General features: G+C 32.5%; 3 protein-coding genes across 6 annotated transcripts; 1 reads left to right on the forward strand and 2 right to left on the reverse strand.

The window, feature by feature from the left end:
* Positions 1 to 1,678: 1,678 nt before the first annotated feature.
* On the forward strand, positions 1,679 to 4,852 carry LOC112716830 (histone-lysine N-methyltransferase SUVR3). 2 transcript variants are annotated; one of them, XM_025768848.3, is made up of 2 exons: positions 1,679 to 2,620; positions 4,305 to 4,852. In XM_025768848.3, the coding sequence occupies exons 1-2, from the start codon at positions 1,981 to 1,983 to the stop codon at positions 4,691 to 4,693; spliced, it is 1,029 nt and encodes a 342-aa protein (XP_025624633.1). In that variant the 5' UTR covers positions 1,679 to 1,980; the 3' UTR covers positions 4,694 to 4,852. The 2 variants fall into 2 exon arrangements, with proteins under 2 accessions (XP_025624633.1, XP_025624632.1); XM_025768847.3 differs by having other exon boundaries at positions 1,754 to 2,620; positions 4,248 to 4,852.
* Positions 4,853 to 5,335: 483 nt separating this feature from the next.
* On the reverse strand, positions 5,336 to 7,949 carry LOC112716832 (uncharacterized). The gene is made up of 2 exons (XM_025768849.3): positions 7,426 to 7,949; positions 5,336 to 5,889 (listed from the first exon to the last, which is right to left on the reverse strand). The coding sequence occupies exons 1-2, from the start codon at positions 7,801 to 7,803 to the stop codon at positions 5,500 to 5,502; spliced, it is 768 nt and encodes a 255-aa protein (XP_025624634.1). The 5' UTR covers positions 7,804 to 7,949; the 3' UTR covers positions 5,336 to 5,499.
* Positions 7,950 to 16,148: 8,199 nt separating this feature from the next.
* LOC112716833 (probable inactive leucine-rich repeat receptor-like protein kinase At3g03770) lies at positions 16,149 to 21,646 on the reverse strand. 3 transcript variants are annotated; one of them, XM_025768850.3, is made up of 8 exons: positions 21,513 to 21,646; positions 19,967 to 21,341; positions 19,747 to 19,880; positions 19,320 to 19,560; positions 18,680 to 18,882; positions 18,468 to 18,520; positions 18,269 to 18,377; positions 16,149 to 16,777 (listed from the first exon to the last, which is right to left on the reverse strand). In XM_025768850.3, the coding sequence occupies exons 2-8, from the start codon at positions 21,312 to 21,314 to the stop codon at positions 16,499 to 16,501; spliced, it is 2,367 nt and encodes a 788-aa protein (XP_025624635.1). In that variant the 5' UTR covers positions 21,315 to 21,341; positions 21,513 to 21,646; the 3' UTR covers positions 16,149 to 16,498. The 3 variants fall into 3 exon arrangements, 2 of the variants coding, with proteins under 2 accessions (XP_025624635.1, XP_072061639.1); XR_011866981.1 differs by lacking the exon at positions 21,513 to 21,646 and having other exon boundaries at positions 18,468 to 18,549; positions 19,967 to 21,466; XM_072205538.1 differs by lacking the exon at positions 21,513 to 21,646 and having other exon boundaries at positions 19,967 to 21,466.
* Between the last annotated feature and the right edge of the window lie 3,260 nt (positions 21,647 to 24,906).

Raw genomic sequence — 24,906 nt, forward strand, 5'->3', positions numbered from 1 at the left:
TATTTTATAATAAATATATTTTTTTTAATTTTATTTTGTATTTAATTAATTATTATTTTTAAATTTTAATAACATAACTCATCAATTAATTTATATTTATTATATTTTTTAAAAATATTTATAGAAAGAAATAAAAATAGAAGTTATAGAAATAGAAAATATATTGTAGTTAATGTTTTTTTTAATTTGTGAATATAATTTTTCATTTACGTAATACATTTAATAAAAAAAATTATGTATAGAAAATCATATTTTTTTCTAGTTTGACTAGGTTAGTTTAAACCAATTTTGAATAGGGGTGTTCATGAATTGAATCTGATTCGTATATATGTAAAATTGCGGATATTTATCTGATGTAAAAATTGCAGATATCGATTTGATCCGCAAGACTATAAGATCAGATCGAATCCAATCCGCACACTAATAGGATTGAATTGCGGATTTCATATAGGTATCCGCATATTCACAGATTCGCAAGAATAAATAAATAAATAAGTAAATATTCTTTTTATGTTTTATTTCAACTAATAAAGTAATAATTATTATATATGTTGTATTATTTTATTTTTATTATTTAAGAAAAATATGTTTAATAATATTTTAAGAGTAAACATATTTAAAATAGTAGAAAATAGTATTTTATTGATATTTTTTAAATAAAAATAAGTTGTGCGGTTCAGATAAAATTGGATGCAAGCTTAAAAATTACGAATATTGGATTTGATCCAATGATTTTAGTGCAAATCAGATTGAAATTTTAACCATATTCAATCCGCATTTACCCCCTAATTTTGAACATATTTCACCGAGTCTAATTAAATTTGACTGAGTTAATTACTTAATCGGTCTAAATGATGAACCATCTCAAATTGATGATCGAATAATTGAATTTTCGGTCCGACTATTGAAATGGTCCAAATTTGATAACTACTCACGAAAGTCAATGAAATATGTTACCTAACTTAGATGATATTTCATCTGCATTTTGGTAGATGGTAGGCATTTTGTATAGCAATTAGTTGCTAGTTAAGCTATTTAAGTGTAAATATTTTATATATATATATTGTAACAACTCTAACTTATTTAGTTAATTTGAAACTCACACTAATCATTTCTCTCACACTACAACTAGTTCTCTCTTCTCATCTTCTTTCTCTGTCACATTTTTACTTCTCTATTCTTTATCATTTAACATGGTATCATAACCAACAATATATTGATCTATGGATCTCAACAAAAATGGTTTATACGCGTCCACTACTTAACTTGCCACTTTTTCTTTCTCTGATTTGATGTGTAAACTTGACAAGTCTCTATATGAATTTAAACAAGCTAGTAGATAATAAAATCTAACTTTGTTCTGTTATTTTCAATCATGGCTACAAACAATCCAAACATGATTGTTCCTTCTTCACTAAATTCAATTCTGATTCTTCCTTTACTGTGATATTGATTTATGTGGATGAGTTGGTTCTAGATGAAAATGATCTCGTAGAAATTCAATCAATCAAAACTGTTTTTTATTAGAATTTTAAGATCAACAAAAATGTGTGTCCAAACTTCCCATGCTTGATTTGGTATATGGTAGACCATTTGTATAGCAATTAGTTGTTAGTTAAGTTATTATTTAAGTGTAAACACTTGCTATATATATATATTGTATAACTCTAACTAATTTAGTTAGCTTGAAACTCACACTAATAATTTCTCTCACATTATAGCAAGCTCTCTCGTCTCATCTCTGTGTCTCTCTCTCATTTCACAAAATAATTATCGAGGGATCAAACTTGATTATTGAGTAAATGATTTAAGAATTGAAGAACCATGTGAAAGACATAGTAAATGATTTAAAAAATAATTTTTGCAATAATAATGTTTTTTTTTTTCGAAATAATACTATCTTAATTTTTGTTTTCCTTCTGAAAAATAAAGTTTTCATCTTTTAATTTAAATTAGTTTTATCATCGTGTTGAGCATTTCATGTTAATGGCAGAAGAGACAGTTCCCAGAAAAGCCAGCTGCTCCAACGACCCACTTCTCCAATGCGCCGACCTCATCCTTCCATGGCTAACCCCACCGGAACTCGCCGCTGTCTCCATAACCTCTACATCCCTCCACAAGGCCTCCGCCTCCATCACCACCCGCCGATCCTCCGACGCATCTAGAACCTTCGAGAACCTTCCAGTCCCTTTCCGCAACACCGTCGACCACTACCCCTACGCCTACTTCCTCTACACCCCTTCCCTCATCCTTCCCTCCGCCGCATCCCGCCTCCTCCGCCAACCCTGGGGAGCCGCTGCTCCTCTCGCCTCCGCGCCGAGTCGGATCCCCGCGGAATCGGTGAGTTTGGTCGACGAGTTAGGTCAGAGTGTGTTGTCTGGTTGCGACTGCGAGGCTTGTGGCGGTGTGGGTTCCGACTGCCCTTGTTTGGGCTTGGGTGGGCTGGATGACGTGGGCAGTGAGTGCGGGCCGGGATGTGGGTGCGGACCAGAGTGCGGAAACCGGTTGACTCAGAATGGGGTTGCTGTTCGGGTGAAGATTGTGAGGGATGCAAGGAAAGGGTGGTGTTTGCATTCTGACCAGTGGATTCGGAAAGAGGAGTTCTTGTTTGAGTATGCAGGTATCTGCTAAATCATTTCTTTGTGTTTTCTTCTTTTAAGTTTAGTGTTTAACTCATATAGCTTCAAACATGTGATAAAATTCGATTTGATAGTGTTAAATAAAATTCTATCATGCCTTATACAATGTACAAAACAGGGCCTAGTGATGAAATAATGCACTGGTTGATAGGAGAAGTATTTTTATAGATATGAAAATTGTTAGTTTGTTTGATTGAGTTGGCTGTAGGTTATAGATCAATAGATACTAGATAGTCCTAGAAGCACTGGTTTCTCTGCTTTTTGGTCTTTGCTACCCATATTGGAGGTGCAATCAATGTTATGTATATCATTGAATACTTGAAATCCAAGTATGAGTTCAAGTTATTGAATCTTGACTGATGTTGTAGGAGTGTCCTTTAACTAGTGGCATAAGTCTCTTTCTTGTTTGAATTTTTGTGCTGGTTAAGTACTCACCTAGGTTGCTTTGAAGCTATAAGGACTAAGGAGGTCTTTATTTAGAAAGAGACAGAGGCCTCTTTGCTTATGGCAATCCATATAGGAGGTGAAATCAGTATCTTCGCAGAATGCATATTTGAAATCTGGAAATGAACCTAAGAAGTTATTGTAAGTTCACTGGTGTCATCAAGTGAGGCATTCAATTGCAACCTTCTATTTAGAAGGGTTATGTGAAAGGCAGTTGACATAGACAGAACTGAATGGTTCTCAATTATGAGATCGGATGTCTTCTTGCCCTTTATAAAGTTGTATGAATATTAGTTCAAGCCACGTTCTAGTATTTTCTATGGTGTTTTATGATCCGATTCCTTATTCTCTATTATTTTTCAATGCTGCTTTGCCTACAAGTAATTTTAGGAACTCCTTTGGTCTCTGTATGAGATTGAGATCGATGTGTTTGATTGTGGGGTTGATGGGATTGCACATAACAAGTTAGGAGTTGTTTATCTCTGAACATTAAACTGAAGAGCCTGCCCTGAAATATAAATATGAAGTCTTAGGGCCACTGGTCCCATCCTCAAAATGCTTGATAAGTGAACTCTGCGTGCTTGCTTCAAATTTGTGGGTGCCATCGGTCAAACTCTTCTGAGCTTGTCTTTCAATCTGATGGTCTTGTTCTTCGCTTTTTCGTACAACCTGTTCTTCTAGTTTGCTTCTTCTCTTTTTCTGACTTTGCTTTGAGTTTTACTCAGTGCTCTGTTTTTTGTTCGAGTCACATGATTCTAATTTTTCTCTGGTTGTGAAGTTTTATGACTGTTTGATAATTTTTTTGTTGATGCTAATTGCTTTGATCAATTTTATTTCACTGTCGGGTGCTTTAGTTGTCTGATATGCGATCTGTCTGCTTTAGCTATCTCTGTTTGGGGATTTGAACCAGATATTTGCACAAGTTATCTATTTGAGCTGTTCTCTTTTGATTTTTTATTTTTGATTCTTTTGAAATCATTATGCATTTGTAGTTAAGAGTTTGTGTTTAATAAGATGTCTTTCCAAGGTTGGTTTGCTTATCATGCATATATACACATTTGAGAAGTATTTTGTATTTTGGTTAGGATGTCATTGTTAACTACCTTGGTTGCTAATAATTCCTTGATTCTTTAAGTTGTGCTCTCACACTTGGATTTCTTTTAGTGTATCCAATACATCATACGAATGTAAAACTGATTCATGGTTTCCTGCTTGGAAAAGGCGAACTCTTGACAACCAAGGAAGCGCGGAGGAGACATCAATGTTATGATGAAAAATCATCACATGGTAGATTCTCTTCTGCGCTTTTGGTTGTAAGGGAACATCTTCCATCTGGAAACGTATGCTTGAGATTGAATATTGATGCCACAAGAATAGGAAATGTTGCCCGATTTGTTAATCATTCTTGTGATGGTGGTAACTTAAGCACAAAGCTAATTAGAAGTTCAGGAGCTTTGTTCCCCCGCCTCTGCTTCTTTGCTTCGAAAGATATCCAGAAAGATGAAGAGCTTACATTTAGCTATGGAGAAATCAGGAAAAAGGCCAATGGTCTGCCATGCTTTTGCAGCAGCCCTTCATGCTTTGGAACTTTGCCTTCGGAAGACACTTGAGACACGTTTTTGTTTAAGGATATGGATTAGTTGTGAAAGGAATACCGATGTTTTTGTTGGCATGAGCTTTTACAAAATGAGTTAATGTGGATAAACTCTTCCTTTAGGTCAACCTCATTTGACTTGAATAAATCTTAAATATACCTAGTTTTAAATGTACATTTTTAGTCATTTTTTTTTATATTTAGTGCCTTGTTAATGTTATATATAACATGAGTTGGCGAACGTATTTGGGGTAGAAAGCAACAAAGTAAAAGGTTCTTTTGAATTGATTGAGGAGGGAGTCATTGCCTTCAAACTATTAAAAGAAAGGAAGAAGGAGGGAATAATAATAAATTAAATAAACAAATTATTAAAAGAAGACAATTTTATATTTTAAGAGGATGTTGCTAAAACAATTTGCATCATACTCCTTCTCAAATGAGGTAAGTTAGGGTTAGGAAACCATTATGTTTTTTGAGTTTAGTACCTAAATTTAATCTAACTTAAATCCTTAATGCTTTACAAAGCAGGATTTTCCGCCTTCCTTGTATACAATTAACAACATGCTTAAGTAAAAAGGGAATTGCATTGTCATTCCATCAATCAAGCAATGACCATAATTTATATTATAAACTTAAAACTTCATTTAGTTGGAAAAAGTTTAGGTAAATTTATCATTTATTAATCCCCCAACTATACCCCCCAAACTCAATTCTCTTTCGCATGTAAACTTGAAACTGACAGAGTCATAGAAAGAGTAAATCAAAGGAAGACCAAACATTAAACAAAAACTGATGGTTTTTTACGGTGAATATAAATAGCTACTAAAGATCAGGGTTAAAGACCGGAGGAATCTTGCTTTCTTGTTCATCATCATCATCATATTGAGACAAGCGAGAGAAATTGCTATTATGATGAAGTGGATGAATGCTGTGAGACGATGAGGGTGCTGTTGCCGCCTCCATTGAGAGGTCGAAACCACCGGTAGCAGGGTTGAAGTTGGTGATGTTCATAAGGTTAGTTGTGGAGGCAGATGAGCTGTTTGAGAATGCCGGATACAGCCCCAGAGTGTTGATCATGTTTGGGTGGTGATGCTGTAGTGCTTGTTGTTGCTGTTGCTGCTGCTGGGTGGTGTCAAGAACACTTGCATATGCAATCCTTCCATTCATCACTTGAGTTTGAGTCATAGCCACCTCTGCTTGCAAAGATGCCACCTGAATTGGTCCAAGAGAAAATTTAGTTTTTGTTAGAAATATAATATTCGTGTTGTCTCTTCTTATCTATTTAAATTTTTAGGATGATTAGTTTCATGATATGATATCAGAGTTTTATATTCAAAAGATTTAGAGCTTCTGTTTTCTTATATATAATGACGTTATTTTATAGATGATGGATCTATAATTAGTGGTGAAAAAATAAAGAGAATTTAATAATAAATTTTATAAAATTGAAGGTGCTAATTAGGAATTTTAGCCAGGTCTTTATTTTTCTTATGATTTTTTTAGGTGGGGAGAAATTTATAAGAATAGTAAGAATGCCTTAAACATTCAAGTACATGTTTTGTAGGATGCAAGTTAGGAGCTAGTCATTCAAGAGCATATAACTGCGTCAATCGACATATAATCCTGAATCCTAAACTTAGAGCATAACTACGAGAATGAATACGTGATATGTACATCACCTGTTATTCCATATGCAATTTCAATATACGGTATATTTTAATAATATAATATTTAGTACAAGAATACGTATATACTTTAAAACTTAGTTGATGTTGTTTTAGAGATTTTACTTTTTGTAATCTGTCATCTATTATTGGAATATAGGAAGAGTTTGAAGCACAATTTTTTTTTGTCTGAAATGTTATTCATTATATATATATATATATATATATATATATATATATACACACTATTTCGTATATTCAAATCTTATGATATTCAAATCTTATGATAGACGGATACGGATATAACACGGAACACGCAGATATATTTTTGGTGTTTTGGGAATACATCTTATATATAAAATATAAAATATTTTTTAAATAAATTATAATAATATTTTTATATTTTATTAATATTAAAATATAAAATATTTTTTTAACTGTTTTAATGTCTACTTTTAATTATATAAAGTATTTTAAATATTTTTTATTTTTATAAAAAATAACATATACTATTTATAAACTCATTTTAAAAATACATGTTAAGAATATTGAATACGTTAATATATGATGGTATATAAGTGTATTTAAACTTATTGTAATTTTTTTTATTAAAATACGGTTAGATACCGTAGCCACGCGTACAGACGAATGTAGACAAATATTCTAAAATGTGAGCTGATATAATAATTCAGGAAAGTGTCCGTGTGCATAGTTTGAATGTAATAAAGCTTCTTAATTAGAACATTAAATATATATTTACTATCTTGACTTGCTTTATATTTGTTATTATTCTACGTATTTAATTTATAAAAAAAATAAATTAATAGACGTGTTAGTATTAATTAATACATTAATTTCTTATAAAATTGTTCTTGTTTATGTCCAAACATCTTCCATCATTGTTAATTCTTTTTTGAAATCAATTATCTTTCTGAGTTTTAATTGCAAACCAGTAACATTACTACCTGCATTGACGATCCATATAGCTACTTGGTGTCACTGAATTCATGCAAGCATGCTTTAATTTAAACAACTAAAAAAAAACCAGGAGTTGTAAAAAGCAAGTGCAAAATTAAAGATTAACCTGTTGTTGCAAAGAGAGAATGGTGGACACACAACCATAAACCGGATCAGATAGCCTTGCCTGAGCCTCGTAACAAATAGTCGCCACCGCTTCATTGCGGCGGTGTGCCGGAACATGCAACAAAAGCTTCGACACATTGCTAGCACCAAACACCTTGTGAACCGCCGCAAACTTAGCGGCACCTTGGTCCGAGCTAAAGTGGGGTGCAAAGATGCATCCTGCAACACACTTCCTCCTCAAGAACTTGCAAGCGCCGCATGGACTACTCGGAGATGGCGGCGGCGCTCCCTCTTGCGTCGGCGCCGCCGCGCCACGCCTTGCGGCACTAGTGCTTCTACGCCTGCTTCCTTCAGCACCACCACCTTGTGGCTCAGCCATATTGGGATATGAATTGAAATATCTTTGTATGGTATGTGATTAATTAGATGGGAATAGAGAGTTGATCCTTATATGGAAATTTTTGGGGGGCGTCAATGCACGTTGGTCTTGTGAGTTGATTGGCATGGTGAATAATGTGGCCCTGTGAAAGAAGAAAACGTTAAGGTTGGTGAGGGTTGTGTGTGTGAGGAGCACGTGCGAAGTGAGTGATGATGGTGTGGCTAATGTGGCCCTTTTTATTGTATGGAAGTGTAGCACATAAAATACTTGTGTTTGTTTGTTAGGCGTTATGTATAAATATTATTATAACGGTTAAATAGTGGTTGTTATGATGAGATAATTGAAAAGGATATTTATAATTTATCTTTGGTGGGGAAGCAAGCACACAAGAATTGTGTAGTCTTTTTGCTTCTCTTCGCGTGTGTGGGGATTCATATGCAAAACACCAAACATGCATTCATGTCATGGCTAGACGACTACCAAAGATTGCTTTTCTCTTTTGTTCATTTCTTCCTCTTTTGTATCCACTAAGCATATATAGGGCAAACACTATAACACAAATTTTGTCTCAACTCGAATAATTTGAGTTAAATAGATTTGAATTAAGCAGACACGAGTACACTCTCTCATTGCGACTCTCAACTCTTCCTCTTTTAAACTCTCTACCCTTCTCACCCATTTTAACCAAACTTGATGAGTTTATATTATGTGTCGTTGATTTGTTAACTATTTTAAAATTTTAGATAGTTTATTATGAAAATATATGAATGTATATAAGGATGACATCGTGACAGATTTTTACACGACTATCCGATTCTACGAAAAATCTATTTTGCTACTACTCGCGAATAGCAAAATTTTGTATCCTAACCCATTGCTATCCACCCCATCTCCTACTCACTCTATAATCTCTTAAAACTTAAAACATTTTTTTTATCTTTTATATTATATTATATATATACTGAAACGAGTAAAGCCAAAATCCGACTCTTGATCCACCTGAATAAAAATCTACCCCCTCAAAACTTTTTTTTTATCTTATATATATATATATATATATATATATATATATATATATATATATATATATATATATATATATATATATATATATATATATATATATATATATATATATATATCAGAGCAGATAATTCGCAAATAGGGGTGTTCATAGATCCGCGGTATTTATTTAAATCCGATCTGAAAATTGCGGATATGGATCAGATCGGATCTAATTCACATACTAATGGAATCGAATTGCGAATTTTGTGTAGAGATATACATATTCGCGTATCCGCAAAAATAAAGAAATAAATAAGTAAATATTTTTTTATGTTTTATTTCAAATTATTTTAATTCATTATTTAAAAAAAATATATTTAATATTATTTTAAAAGTAAACATATTTAAAAGAATAGAAAAATAAATTTTATTTATTTTTTTAATAAAAGTAAACTTTTAAAAATATTTTTGTCTTTTGCGGATATATTTGATATCTGATGCGTAAATATGCGGATCGAATCTAAACTTAAAAACTGCGGATATTTGATTCGATTATTTTAGTGCGGATCGAATCGAAATTTTGACCATATCCTATCCGATCTGCGTTCACTCCTATTCGTAAACCAACCGGACTGGGTGGAGCGGATAAGGGTTGGATTATCATCCCTAAATATATGACAATTTTTTTTATTGATATGAAATTTGAGTAAAATAATTGTTAAAATTATGTAGTGGTTTTTTAGAAAGAAAAGAAAGAATCAAACGAGTCAAATTGAGATGATATTTTTTTTTATTTGTTTAGAAGTAGTATTTTAGTGCGGATCGAATCGAAATTTTGACCATATCCTATCCGATCTGCGTTCACTCCTATTCGTAAATCAACCGGATTGGATGGAGCGGATAAGGGTTGGATTATCATCCCTAAATATATGACAATTTTTTTTATTGATATGAAATTTGAGTAAAATAATTGTTAAAATTATGTAATGGTTTTTTAGAAAGAAAAGAAAGAATCAAACGAGTCAAATTGAGATGGTATTTTTTTTATTTGTTTAGAAGCAGATCAATTTAACTGGCCTACAATAATTTTTGAGTTAAACAGATTCAGATCGAACAAACACACATGAGTAAGCTCTCAACTCTCCTCTTTCAGACTTTACTCTTCTCATCCATTTTAACGAAGCTTAATGAGTTTATATATTATGTATTATATATTTGTTAACTACGTTTTAGATTTTAGATAGTTTATTATGAAAATATATGAATCAATAGTTTTTTTATCTGTATGAAAATTAATTAAAAAATACTAAAATTCTGTAGGAATATTTAAAAAATAAAAAATAAAAAAATAAACGAATCGAATTGAGCTGATATTTTCCTAACTTGTTTAAAATTCAGGCTAGTCCATCTTTTTTAGTTTTGTTTTACCGATGGTGATGAATCTGCTTGAATCCAACCCGTCTACTCATTTGACTAGGTGTGTAGGGTGAAATCGAGTTTGATGTGATTCAGATTCGACCCGAAATATATACTGAGCCTATTTATTATACTCGAATCCGACCCTAAACTCGATGAAATCTATACATTTTCGGGCCACGATTATACCGGGTAAAAACCGAGCCGTTAATATTACATTATACCTTAATACCTTCTTATAAGCTAGCATGTGAAAATATCTATATTTCTAAGACTCCAATCATTATTTGACATGGTAAAATTCACTTAGAAAAATATAATAAGAACCAACTCTTCTCTAAAATTAAAGCATAACCATAATCAATACTAATATTGTCTAATAACACCAAATATTTAAATCAATACAAATAACACAATATTATGCATTAGTCTAAAATCTTATGCATTTAAAACATAAAACATTAACTTATAGTTTTATAATAATTAATAACACAAAATAATAAGGTTTACAATACTTAAATTCCACATAAGAATATCCATCATCCATCACTAATAACACAAAATATTGTGTATGATGACCGGACTACTGGGTCGAGTTCGAGCGACCTGAGACATGACCCAGACCCGACCCAAAATAATGATCGGGTCTATTTTTGAGACCCTTACCCGACTCTAAACTTGATAAAATTACACCAAAATAACTCTTAAAGTGTTCGGATCCGGGTCGGATCATGCACACCCCTACATTTGACAACCCTGTACCAATTATTAAACTTTTAGGATTGATCGAATAATGTATATTTGGAAAGATCGATGAATTTATTTGTTTTAATTTTATTTTTAATGTTAAAAATATGTTTAAATTAAAGAAAAAACATTGTAAAAGTAGAATTCTTATATACAAATAATTTAAAATATATTCGAAATATTTTTGTATAATATTTGGTATATTTTATAAACAATCTTTTTATATAATTCACTAATAAAATATATGATATTTACTATAATATGCTATTTTTAATAAAAATGTTTCTGTATTACAATAAATTTTAATAAAAGTCATAGGTTTTAGGAACATTATCTATGTGATTTTTATTTACAAAAAAAATTATTAAATAATAAAAATATTTTTTGCCATCAAGATTTTCATTTGATTTTAATTTTATTTTGACCATTTGGTTTTGATTTTATTCTTTAATTTGGTCAGTGTTACACAAATTGAAAACTCTTTTGAGTGTGAATACTTTGGCAATAAAGTATAATCTTACATTTATAGTAGGTCATATTCTTTTTTATTTATTCTAGACAATTCATTTTTTTTTAATTATTCACCTATCATTATACATATATAATTAACTATACCCAAAGTTTGGCTATTTGAAATGTATGGCACAAGTATATACATACAGAAAATATTCAATTTGGTTCTTGAAATTATACTTGAGTCTCAATTTAGTCTTTGATATTTTAATTGTTTTAATTTAGTCCCTAAACTTTTCAATTGACTATGAATGAAAATCACGATAGGAACTAATGTGATTAAAATTTGAAAAATTTAGAGATTAAATTGAGTTAATTAAAATTTTAATGACTAAATTAAGACTCAAGTGTAACTTTACAGACCAAAGTAAATATTTTTTCATATAAATAATAGCAAAACATAATTATTCATGTAGAAAACATAATGCTATTATTTATGGATAGTTTAAATATGATTGTTTGGAATATTAGGGGTGCTTCTAATAAGTTAGTCCGGGTGTATTGTAAGGAACTTGTTAGGAAATTTAGACATGTTTTCTTTATTGTGGTTGAAACTCACTCTCCTTTTCAGCATTTAAAATTATTTTGGGAAAGGTTGGGGTATCACTCTATTGGTATAGTAGAAGCGGAGGGGCATAAGGGAAGTATTTGGTTTCTATCCTCTATGAAGGGTGTTTGTTGTAAGTTCATTGATGCTTTTGATCAGGGTGTTACTGTGGAGGTTCACTTTGATAATTTAATTTGGAGGTGTAGTGGTATTTATGGCAGTCCTCAATTTAATAAAAGGGTTCTCCTTTGGGATTATATTGTTGCACAATCCATGATTTTTCAAGGACCTTGAATTGTTCTTGGTGATTTTAATGAAGTCAAATTTTCTCATGAATATAAGGGCTATCAATTTTCTCATCAAAGAGCAGACATGTTTGCTACTTCATTAGGGGATAGTGGTTTGTTTGATCTGAAGACTATTGGGAGGCGGTTTTCTTGGTACAGGAGGGTAAAAAATTATGTTGACGTGGCAAAAAAGCTTGATCGAGTCTGTATAAATAGTAGTTGGTTATCTATCTTTCCAGAGGCTTATGTAGAAGTTTTAAATAGGCTCCAGTCTGATCATTGCCCTATTCTGGTGCGTTGTAAAGGTCGTCCTCAGCCTAAAGGGAATCGACCTTTCCGATTTGTTGCTGCTTGGGCTACTCATCCTGGGTATAGGGATATTGTGAACCACTCATGGTGGTCTGGTAATAGAGGGATTCATGGCAAGCTTTCGGAAGTACAGAAGAATTCACTAGAGTTTAACTCGAAGGTATTTGGTAATATTTTTGTTAAGAAATGTGAATTAGAGCAGCTGATTAATTACTTACAAAAGCGTTTGGAAGTGGTGGATAATATTTATTTGTGTCAGAAAGAGCAACATTTGCTTGATAATTATAATAATACTCTAGTGCAAGAAGAGATCATATGGTTCCAAAAGTCCAGAGAGCAGTGGGTAAGGTTCGAGAATAGGAAGACAAGATTCTTTCATATTCAAACTCTTGCGCGAAGGAAGCATAATAAGATTCATGGCCTTTTTCTCAAGGATGGAGTGTGGAAAACTGGTCTAGAGGTTCTGAGTCAAGAAGTAGAGTCTTTCTATAAAAGCTTATTCTGTCATTTGGATGATGTTGATTTGGGTTGCCTTGGTGATGTGCCTCTTCCTTCTCTGAATGAGAAAGCTTGCAATAATCTTACGGCACCAGTTACTATGGAGAAAGTCAGAACAGCTGTTTTTCACATGAACTTTTTAAAGCTCCGGGTCCTGATGGGTTTCAAGCTTTTTTCTTCAAAGAATATTGGGAGATCATTGGTCTTGATATTTGGAAGATGGTTAAGCAGGCATTCTCTGGTGTTACTCTTGATCTGAGAATGTTGGAGACTTTACTGGTTCTCATTTCAAAGGTTGAATCACCGGTATCTATGAAAGATTTTAGGCCGATTAATCTCTGCAATGTAGTTTACAAGATCATCACGAAGGTCCTTGTTAATAGGCTTCGTCCTTATCTTGCGGAGATTGTTGGCCCACTTCAAGGAGGATTTATTCCGGGACGAGGAACTCCTGACAACATCATTATTGCACAAGAAGTCTTCCACTTTATGAAGAAGACTAAATCAAAGAAAGGCACACTGACCTTTAAGATTGATCTAGAAAAAGCTTATGACATAGTTGACTGGAGGTTTTTAGCTCATACCCTTAAGAGCTTTGGTTTTTCTATTCCTACACTTAATTTAATTATGAATTGTGTCACTGCTTCTTCCTTATCTATTCTTTGGAACGGGAGTCATCTGAATGGCTTTACTCCTAGCCAGTTGTGTATGGAGCGATTGCCATGTTTTATTAGTCATCAGGTTGATTTAGGCTTGTGGGAGCCAGTTGCTATTTTTAGAGGGGGACCAAGAATATCCCACTTAATATTTGCGGCTGACTTGCTTCTATTCTGTAAAGCTACAAAGAGACAAGTGCAAAATGTGATGTTGGTTTTAGAGACTTTTTGCAAAGCATCTGAGATGAAGATTAATGTGGAGAAGTCTAAAGCGCTTTGCTCCAAGAATCTCTGCAACAAAGAAAGAGGTTTTCACTGGGATATCCTCTATCAGATTTGTCCAGGACTTTGGCAAGTATCTTGGAGTTACCCTTAGCCATTCTAGGGTGACTCGTTCAGCTTTCAATGGTGTCTTGGATAAGATTCGGAGTAGGCTAGCAAGCTGAAAAGGGAGTTTACTCAATCGGGCTGGTAGACTCTGCTTGGTTAATTCTGTTGCCGCCGCTATTCCCACGTACCAGATGCAGGTCTCTATTTTTTCCAAAAGAATCATTAGTAAATTGGAGTCTATGATGAGGAATTTTATTTGGAAAGGACAAGTTGATGGAAGAGGATTGAATCTTGTTAGTTGGAAGGTACTAGTTACTCCAAAAAAATATGGAGGTTTGGGGATTAGAGATCCTTATTGTGTAAATATTTCTCTTCTTGGGAAGCTAGTTTGGACTTTTTTCCAGCAGCCAAACAAGCTATGGGTCCAATTGTTGGATACCAAATACCGACCATCTCTATATGACTGTTTTAGTTATTTTAAGAATAAGGACTCTCCCATTTGGAGGTGTCTTTGCAAGGCTTGGGAAGTGTTGAAGGATGAGTTTGCTTGGTGTATTGGAGATTTGAACCAAAATTTTTGGTTTTCTAGCTGGAGGAGAGAAGGACGGTTATCTAATGAGATTGATTATGTTCACATTTCTTATTCGAATCTCCGGATACAGGATATTTGGTCGGTTGGTAGGTGGCATTTGGATATTCATTATTCTCCTTTACCTCAAAATCTGAGAGGTAATATTCTCTCTTACAATCCAGATGAACAAGCAGGTCAGGAAGCGGGTTGGTATTGGAGTGGGTTTGCTGCCAAAGTCTATGACTCACGCAATGGTTACTTGTGGTTGTGTAAGTAGCTGTTTGGTTGGGAAGAGTGGGAGAACTGGCTTTGGCTTTGGCGTCAACTTGTTCCTGAAAAGCATAAGTTTTTGGCTTGGTTGTGTCTTAAGGAGGCTCTTCCTACTGCAAGTTTTCGCTTTAGAAGAGGGATGTCGTCATCGGATAGGTGTCCAAGATGTCTTTCTAGCTAGGTATCGGTTTTACATTGTATTCGGGATTGTCCAAAAGCTCAACTTGTCTGGCATAGGTTGGATATTTCTTGTCATCCTTTGGATTTAAAGAACTGGTTCTTGTATCATAGCAGAGAGCATCCGTTCAAGTTCTTTTCGGGACTTTGGTGGATATGTCGAGCAAGGAATAATGACATCTTTAATCCCATGAAACTTGGCCTCCGGAAAAAGTGATTTGTCTGGCATTAACTTCAGAAAAGGAGCTTAGGAATATTTTTGAATTACAACGTATGTCCCTTCCCTCTACTTTAAATGGTTTTTGGAATCCTCAATCCATTGGTACTTTTAAGATTAATTGTGATGCTAGTTATTTTGGTTCAGGTGATAGTGTTGGTTGTACTTGTGTTATTAGAGATTGTAATGGGAGCTGGCAAAAGGGGTGTTTGGGAATGATTGAGAGTAATAGTATTCTTCAAGGAGAATTATTTGCTATTTGGAGAGGATATCTCATAGCTTGGGATGTGGGTCAACGAGATGTTATTTGTGAGACGGATTGTGTGGAAGCATTTAATCTTGTTACACAAGATAGTTTTGGGTTTAGTGATCCATTGGTACTCAAAATAAGAGATATCATGCATTGGAATTAGCGTGTTGACTTTCGTTTGATTATGAGAGATGCAAACACGATAGCAGATACTATGGCAAAAATGGCGATGAAGTTACAACTTTCGCATGTGGAGTTTCTTTCACCTTGGGAGGAATTTAAGAGTAGTCTTAAGCGGGACTGTCCCCCTATTTAAGCAATTCCTTGTTTTATTTGTTTTGTTTTTCTTTGTTTAATTTATTTAAGTCACCAAAAATCTAAATACAAATAAAAAAATCATGATATCTAAATTATTACTGTCTAATTTATCTAAAAAATGAGAAAAATAAAAGTAGATCCCATTTTTTTATTTTTGTATCAAATAGTTAAAAAATGACGTACTATAGAACACAATATCTAAATATTACATACATTTATCATGTAATATAAATGTTTAGATGTAAACTTCACAACTTCATATTCATTAATTAGTGTTTATTAATTAATAATAGAAATAGATTAAGATGACAATCTTTCGTAATCTAATTTCTATAATTATCAATCATTTTAATTAACGATTCTGTATTAAACTAACCTGTAACTCGTACTTTGTTACATCATGAATTCATGATGAAGTTGTACAGTTCTCATGCTTTAAAACTCAGAAAACTCACAATCTCTAACCATTCATATTCAAGGCTTAAACTTAAGATATATCAAAGAAGAAAAATAAATTGAAAAACTTAGGTCAATCTTAAATCTTAAATCCTAAATCCTAAATCTTAAACTAAGCAGTGACCCTGCTAATGGAAGTTCATTGGTGGCGACGCCAAAGGTGATATGGAAGAGCCATCACTGCTTTGACTTTGAGAGTCAACTCTCCATGCATCTTGGACTTGAGCAGCAAACTGCAAGTTCCATAGAACATCCTCTATTGAGGGTCTCTCTGATGGATCTTTAGCCAGGCACCTCACGCACACCTCCATCATTGTCTTCAGTGATTGATCCAAGCACGCCTTGCGAATCGCCGGATCTATGATGCTCATTCGAGCTTCATCGTTTGATGTTATGCTTGCTTGCAACTACCTCACAATCCCATCATCAATGGAACCATCAGAGTCACAAATATTGTATTGCAAATATAGTGAACCGTTATTCAACAAAACTACTATTATCTATACAATTTGACTATCTCTAGCATTATTGATACTCTAAATATGTTAATGCATTCGATTTCAGTAGTAAGACATTGAAGATAGAGACACAAAAGTACAGAGTCAAAATTGATTACATTTTTTATTTATGCGTGCGGAAAATCTTTAGATAAAATCAATCTTTTTGCGAAATATTTCAATATATTAATTCGAAGAAAATAGACTATAGGAACTCTCATAATTTAAAGAAGAGTAAAGTATCGTTTTTGTCAGGGTAAGTTCTAAAGTTGTCTCTAATGTTTCAATCGTCCTATTTAAATCCTAACGTTTTAAAATTGATTCAATGTTGTCCTGCCGTTAGGAATCCGTTAACAGAATTGACGGCAGGACAAAATTGAGACGATTTTAAAACGTTAGGGACTTAAATAGGAGAAAAACGTTAGGGACAAAAACAATACATAAAAATAAAATTTAATTTAATTTTATCTTTTAATAATATCAATTTTTTACTATATATAATATTCAATTATTTTTTAATCACATCTAAGTAAATTACACTTAATCACATTACTTTCATTTTAAATAAATTAATTTTTTTATAATTTTAATGAATTTTAATACATTAGAGACAAAAGGTATAATTAATATTAATTTTTTACTATACATAGTATTCAATTATTTTTTAATTACATCTAAATAAATTACATTTAATCACATTACTTTCATTTTAAATATTTTTTTATAATTTTAAAGAATTTTGATACATTAGAGACAAAAGGTATAATTTATATTTTATTATATATATATATATATATATTATTTTTTCTTTTCTGTCGGTTTATATACTAGTCATTCTACAAACATTTCATAATAACTAAAAATCTTTAAGAGTTAAACTATAAAAAAAATTAAATTTATTTAAAATGAAAGTAATATGATTAATTGTAATTTATTTAGATGTGATTAAAAAATAATTGAATACTATGTATAGTAAAATATTGATATTATTGAAGGATAAAATTAAAATTTATTTCTATGTATCATTTTTGTCCCCAACATTTTCGTCATATTTAAGTCTCTAACGTTTTAAAATCGTCTCAATTTTGTCCCGCCGTCAATTCTGTTAACGGATCTCTAACGGCAGGATAACATTGAGTCAGTTTTGAAACATTAGGGACTTAAATATGACGATTGAAACGTTAGGGATAACTTTGAGACTTACCCCAAACGTTGGGGACAAAAACCATACTTTACTCTTTTAAAAAATAATTGATATTCTTGGTTAATTTCTGTGCTGCATGGACTTTGGACATTACAAATTTTTCTAACTTAATTTTTTTTTTAAAAAATGTAAAGAAAGAAAATAAAAATGTTAAAAATACTGAATAATATATAAATCAATCAGTATCCATTTATTACCAGGTCCTTTAAGGTGTCTACATTCCTTGGTTTTATTGTCCTTCCAAGAATGAGTTCAAGTAGTATTATTCCAAAGTCATAAATATCTGACTTATCTTCATATCTTAAACTGCAAAATAACATCACTTGTCAATTCTTAATGAGTTGTCATACCATATATAGTTACATTTGTTATCAGAAAAATTTTCTAGTAAATCACCTTTGTTTAAAGCTTGGACTTCTGAATCCAATGGAAAGATTTCCACTTCCACTCTGCATCAGGCATGAATAGACCAAATTTACTAAGAAAACAGTATAACATCTTTATCAGAAAAAGAAACAAAAATGTTATTTCAACAATTTGGTATAACAAAAAAGATCTATCAAACTTGTGAGAGAAAGACATTATATTAAGGACTAATTTATTGGTACCTTTACAATATTAGATAACAAAGGTAGGTTGTAACTGCTGATTTTTGCAACAAAATTCTGATCCAATAAAACATCAGTTATCTTGATATTGTTTGAGAATACAGCAGGGACAAGCCCTGTATGCAAAAATTCAATTCCCTTTGCTACTCCAATTGAAGCTGCTATCCGTTGTGTCCAGCTCAGTGATTTTCTATAATGTCCATCTGCCAAATAACATGCAAAGATAAAAAGATGTGACTCCTCAACTTCACAAGTGCCAATGAAGTTTAAGAGGATAGACTAAGAAACAGAGACTAAATTAAGTCTCTGTATTGTGTTTAGTATAAAATATCCTGGATTAAGTTATGTCTCACTATTATGTTTAATTTAAGATAAATATAAAGATTAAGCGATAGATTTAGAATTTAAAAAGTTAAATGAAGATATTTTTAAAGAGAAATATTATTAAAATTTTGGTCTCCATTTTAAAAAATTTCATTCTCCTATATCTTCATTTTCTAGAAACATTAAAATGACTGAAATTTTGAGTCTCAATACTGAAATTTTAGTTCTAGTTTCTGACCACCAAAACACAATACTAAATCTTAGTCTTCGGCTCCGAAGACAAATGCTACCTTAATCCTTGGTGTTTGGGAATTACCTGAGATCCAGCTCTTGAGTGTGCCATTGGGTACATATTCAAAGACAAGGAATATTCTGCTGACACTTGAATCATCTAAATAGCATTCAAAGCAGTGTCCAAGGGCACTGACTAAGTGGAGATGCCTATACTTTGATATCAGCTCTATGTAGTGCATAAAGTCTTGAGTGCTGAAGCATTTCCTCATTTTCACACATCTTATGGCAACAAGTGAACCATCCCTAAGTTGACCTCTGTACATCTGACAGAATGCATTATGATTTCAATTTTTCTTTGAATCAAAGTACACGTGCATCAACCAACTTGGATTGATTAACCGGTCAGTTTATTCGTCTACTTAAGCAATGTGTCAAAATATTCATGAAACAGAAGCTTTCATATAACTAAGAAAACAAGATGGAGTGAAGTAGAGTTGGTATATATATACCTGTCCTTGAGAACCTTCACCCATGAAACGAGCTGAGTCAAAATTGTTTGTAGCTACCACAATCTCTTCCAGTGAGTAAGCTCGATAAGGTGGCAGACCAACAGATCCAAACTTCATTGTTTGAGATACATACCCTTTGATTACAATGCAAAATGGTTATCATCAAGTCTTAGTGAATATCATTTGAGCATTTTCAAAGGGAGAAAGAAAGAAAAGTTACTTGCATCAGATTGTAGCTTAGTGGTGTATCCAGAAGCTGCATTTTCTGATATCAATTTTGTTGGAGGATTCTTCTTCACTTTGCTTTTGGAATTTCCTCTTCTAACAATAAACAAAATCAATGAAAAAACAGCTACAAGTCCAAAAATTCCACCAATTATCACACTTGAAAGAACTGCCTTAGACACTCTTCTGTGCCTCTTCCTTTCAGGTAACAATATTCCCACTGCTATGGCTTCAGTGTGGCAAAAAGACGATTCGTGTTGATCTTGATCCGTCTCCTCGAGACAATTCCCAGCATACCGGACACTCCTTCCATTCGAATTCGACTCCAAACATTTTGGTAAGCTTCCAGCCAAAAGATTTGAGGATAAATCCACTGCTTGGAGTTGAGAGTTGCAAGAAACATTATCATAAAGCATTCCTGTTAATCTGTTTCCAGAAATGTTTAGATAAGTAATAGATGGAAGTGATAACAGTTGCAGCTGGAAGGGCCCAACGAAAGAATTCGAAGAGATATCGAATCGTTCGAGCTGATAGTATGAGCTTAATTCATCAGGGATATTAGATCTAAACTTGTTGTTTCTTAGCACTAAAGTAACCAACTTGTTTCCAAGTTTCGGAAAGTCAGGTCCAAAAGCATTCTCATCCAATTCCAGCACTTCTAGATTCACCAACCGGCCTAAATCAGGTACTGCTCCATAAAACCTGTTATGAGAAAGCGAAAGAACGCGCAGATTCTCTAACTGACCGAGCGAATCAGGAAGCGAACCGTTGAATGAATTAGTCTTTAAACTCAGCACGGTTAAGGCCGGGAAGGAATCCAGCCAGTCTGGAAGACGGCTGGCAAACATGTTGTCATCAAGAATTAGTGTTTGTAGATGAGAAAGCGAAGCAAGCTCGGGAGGGATGGCGCCACAGAGAAAATTTGAACTCAGATTAAGTATCTCGAGCGACGACAAACGAGCTATCTTAGCAGGCAAGGGACCCCAAATGCCAAGAGAAACCAGTGTGAGTACTTTCAATGTAGGAAACTTTACCAGTGCTTTGACAAAGGAATCAACTGAGAAAGTTTTCGGAAGAGGCGAAGCTTTCGCTTCGCCTACGATGTTAAGCTGAGTTATGGTGCCTTCATAGCACACAACAGTTAGAGAAGTTTTTGAATCTGAGCTGCAGAAGTCTGTGCTGCTGTTCCAGCTGCTTAAAACAGCAGGGAAGTTTAATAGCCGTTGGATTGTTAGAAGCGCCTTAGATTGCGTTGATTGAATTCTTTGTTGCTCCGAATCGAGAATTGAGAGTGTAATTGTTACCAGAATGAGAAGCATTGAAGGATGAAGTGTTTTTGCCATTTGCAGGGTACCAAGAACAGAATGTGGCTGCTCAAGTAAACAAGAAAGAGAAAAAAGAAAAAGAAAAGTTGAAGCACTTGGAGAAAAGTTTTATCCTATCAAAGTGAGTGATGAATAAACAAAATTCAAACAATGAAGTGAAAACAAATGGAAAGAAAACAAACAAGTGTAAATGCCTTGAGAAGTAGCATTTTGCACCTTACAATAATTTCACATCACCAAAAATCTTAGTGAAGCATGGGAATCATTTTTTTCTCTGCAAAGGCCAAGACAAATTTGGTGACACGGGTTGAATGAAAATGAACGGGGGGTCACAAACTCACACACTGGACACTACTAACTCAGAAACCGACATTTCATCACTGTCAAACAATAAATGAACCAGAAATGTTAGCACCATCAGAATTTATTATTTTTTATTGTCATTTAGTCATCGGTTCAATTTCTTTAGTCTAATAATCTAACAATATATTATCTCATACTTTTAAATATTAATAATTAACTTAATGACAACAACAATAAATTTTAATGACCTTTTAATATTTTTCAAAATGATGTATAAATGTTTTCATCATCTCTTTTTCTTTGGAAGCTAAGCCTAAAGGAAAGTCATGGCTTTCAACGAGAAAAAAAAAAGCAAAAGAGAGATTCTTCAATAGAAGCTAACCCTTTATTCTTCACTATATATAATTCCTCAACATATCCACATTTCATCATGTGGATTCCACAGATTTTGTAAAACCATAGCTACTTTGAGCTACGAAATTCGTTTAGTATTTCTTAGGCTGCATGCTTTAATACGAAAATTGGGATGCTATTAATTTAATAAAATAAAATAAAATATTTTCTATGAATGTACTTTCTATGTAACATATTTTACATGTGATGTATTGTGTATTTTTTTTTTTGCTAGTTTCCAAAGAAATCATATCGAAACATAATGCTAATATTTGTTATCTAGTGTTTTAGCATTCAAAAGAATTGTGAATCAAATAAAAACTTTATTTTGTCATAATTTTGAGATGATAAATATTGTTGATTAATTAATATTTGTTAAAGATGGTTTTGGGAGACAGTACTGTGATGTACACTTTGCTTTCAAGGAGCGGTAAGCCTTAGCTAATAGCTAGTTTAGTTAGCTTTATTGTCACACTTCAACTTTGTTTGTGTGACCTTTCATTTTGTTTGTGTCTTTTGCTTTTGCCGCCTTTCTTTCTTTTCACTTTCTTTCTTTCTTTCATTTTATTTGTGATCATTGAACTAGTGAAGAAGAGTACTCTTGACAGTGAGATTGTGCTCACTCTATTCTCACATCACATGAAGAGCTGACAGTGCCACGTCAGCATACACAAATGATTTTAAGGACATGCAGCCAAACCAAATTATCTTTACAATGTATATACTAAAAGAAATATATATATGGAGAAGTATAGATAGACAGTAAAAATATTAAATAATGTGAATAATGAATATATCGTATGTTTAATTCATTAGGTATGCGAATGGTTATTTTAGTATTAAGATATAGGTGAGTAATTTGAGGGTTTAATGTGTTTTACTTGAATTGGGCCAATTTTAGAGTCTATTATTCATGTTGTTCAAGAAAGTCATTAGTTACCTAATATAATTGTATATGTATACACGAAAATTTTAATTTTAATACACAAATAATATACAAATTTTGTAAAATTATCTAATATTATTTTTGCTAACAGGTTAAATAATTAGATACATATATAATTATTTAATGATATAGAATATAAAAAATAAGTTGTTACACATTATAAAAAATATAAAAATAAAAATAATTTCTATTTAACTCTCCCATAAATAAAAGGATAATGATTCTTTATAATATGCTTTATAATTATTAAAAGAAATAGATTGAGTCATCATAGTTTATTTTAAATATTTCTTTACTTAAGTTAGAAAAACTAAATTAATTAATTAGAATAAACTCATTTCAACAAATTACAAGAGTTTAGAAAGAAATTCTACTATAGGATTTCATCTTTTTACAAAACTAACCATTCTTTTAATATGTTCCAACAAAAAAAAAATCAAAATTTAAAAAGAGAAACTTTAAAATTAAAAAATAAAATTGAACATCAACAAATCTCTTTCTGCATTATGACGAGCTCCTGTAGAAAAACAAAGTCATGACAGAAATCGTTGAGAAAGGAGAAGAAAGGAGTTGAGAGAGGGTTCGTTTGGAATTCAGAATGAAGAGACGCTGATTCCATAATAACACTTTTCAATAATTTAAAGGAGACAAATTGAATTTGACCGGAAAGTTTTGGCAAATTACAATCGTCTTTTGGAAGATTAGTAGTGACTCTGAAGGTTTTCTTGTTTGTGTTCCATGTGTGGATTGATGACAATGACCACGGCAAATTTGAAACCAAGTTTCTTGTGCCAAATGTTGAATGCTTTTATGTAAGTGTTTGGCAAAAAATTATTATCACTTAAAAAAAAAATAATTTATTTTAAATAAATAAATATAAGATAATATTATTATTAACTTATGAAGCCAGATTCAATATATTAGGGGAAGCTTCTAATTCATTAGCAAAGAAGTTGTTTTTATTCAAAATTTGAATTAAGCCTGAAATATAGGACGTGTTATATGCAGGAGCAGTTATTAACATGGTGCATTAAAATAGGATACAGAACTGTCATCAAGAAAATAAGTGCGAGAACAGTTACAAGAAATTCAAATTTGATAACTGTTAACTGATATTAGGCTAGTTTATAAATGGAGTTTTAAGAAAATATTGTAATCATTTCAGTTCTTCTTGAAAAATACTTGGAGACTCAAAAATGCTCTCAACCTCTCTGGCATCACAGAGTAAAATTGGAAATTTTAAATAATTTCTCTGAAGTCTGAACTCAAACTTGTACTTTATTTTCTATTTTTAATCAAAGTTCTTTACTTTTTATTTATTCTTCTTCTTCTTCTTTCTTTCTCTTTTAAATTCTGCATTTTACTTTGCCTCCGACACCTTGTATGTTTTCTTTTTATCTTTAATTTTACTTTCGAAACTACAATTGAGACCTTGAGACACCCACAAAAGGAGTCGTTTCCGCTCCTTAAATTAAGATTGTGAAACAAAACTCAAAAATTGTTGATTTATTTGTTGTTAACAATGGAACAAAAATTTGAGTAAAACAAATTGGCACGTCCGGTGGGACCTTGTCAATAGATTGTAGTTTATCAAAAAAAAATCAAAAGTTTTGAATTTGTATGTGGTTACGTAGTGGGAAGATTGTGTTTTCAGAGACCAAGAAATCAACGTCAGTTGACATGTCAAATACATCTGCAGCAAAAGTTTTGAATTTGTATGTGGTTACGTAGTGGGAAGATTGTGTTTTCAGAGACCAAGAAATCAACGTCAGTTGACATGTCAAATACATCTGCAGCATCTTCTTCTACTTTTAGTGATGAGATTAGAGGAAATGAATCTGAAAATTCTCCTGTAATTTTAAATGCAGAGCCTACCTTGATGTCAGTGAGGCATGATGGCGTTGGCCATGCCCATACAGAGTTAAATGCAACTCACATAAATACTGTGGGGTGGCCGCCATATGGCAT

This window comes from Arachis hypogaea, chromosome 10 (assembly GCF_003086295.3).
Source record: "Arachis hypogaea cultivar Tifrunner chromosome 10, arahy.Tifrunner.gnm2.J5K5, whole genome shotgun sequence".
Classification (NCBI taxonomy): Eukaryota; Viridiplantae; Streptophyta; class Magnoliopsida; order Fabales; family Fabaceae; genus Arachis; species Arachis hypogaea.

Bases quoted from the DNA above. Each gene is read 5' to 3' on its own strand.
- LOC112716832 (XM_025768849.3), bottom strand. From the start codon at position 7,803: ATGGCTGAGCCACAAGGTGGTGGTGCTGAAGGAAGCAGGCGTAGAAGC. The intron at 5,890-7,425 runs GTTAATCTTTAA...GGACCAATTCAG, and splicing joins TTCTCTCTTTGCAACAACAG to GTGGCATCTTTGCAAGCAGA.
- LOC112716833 (XM_025768850.3), bottom strand. From the start codon at position 21,314: ATGGCAAAAACACTTCATCCTTCAATGCTTCTCATTCTGGTAACAATT. The intron at 19,561-19,746 runs GTATATATATAC...GCATTCTGTCAG, and splicing joins GTGAAGGTTCTCAAGGACAG to ATGTACAGAGGTCAACTTAG. The intron at 18,521-18,679 runs GTACCAATAAAT...TGCCTGATGCAG, and splicing joins TGTTATCTAATATTGTAAAG to AGTGGAAGTGGAAATCTTTC.
- LOC112716830 (XM_025768847.3), top strand. From the start codon at position 1,981: ATGTTAATGGCAGAAGAGACAGTTCCCAGAAAAGCCAGCTGCTCCAAC. The intron at 2,621-4,247 runs GTATCTGCTAAA...GATTTCTTTTAG, and splicing joins GTTCTTGTTTGAGTATGCAG to TGTATCCAATACATCATACG.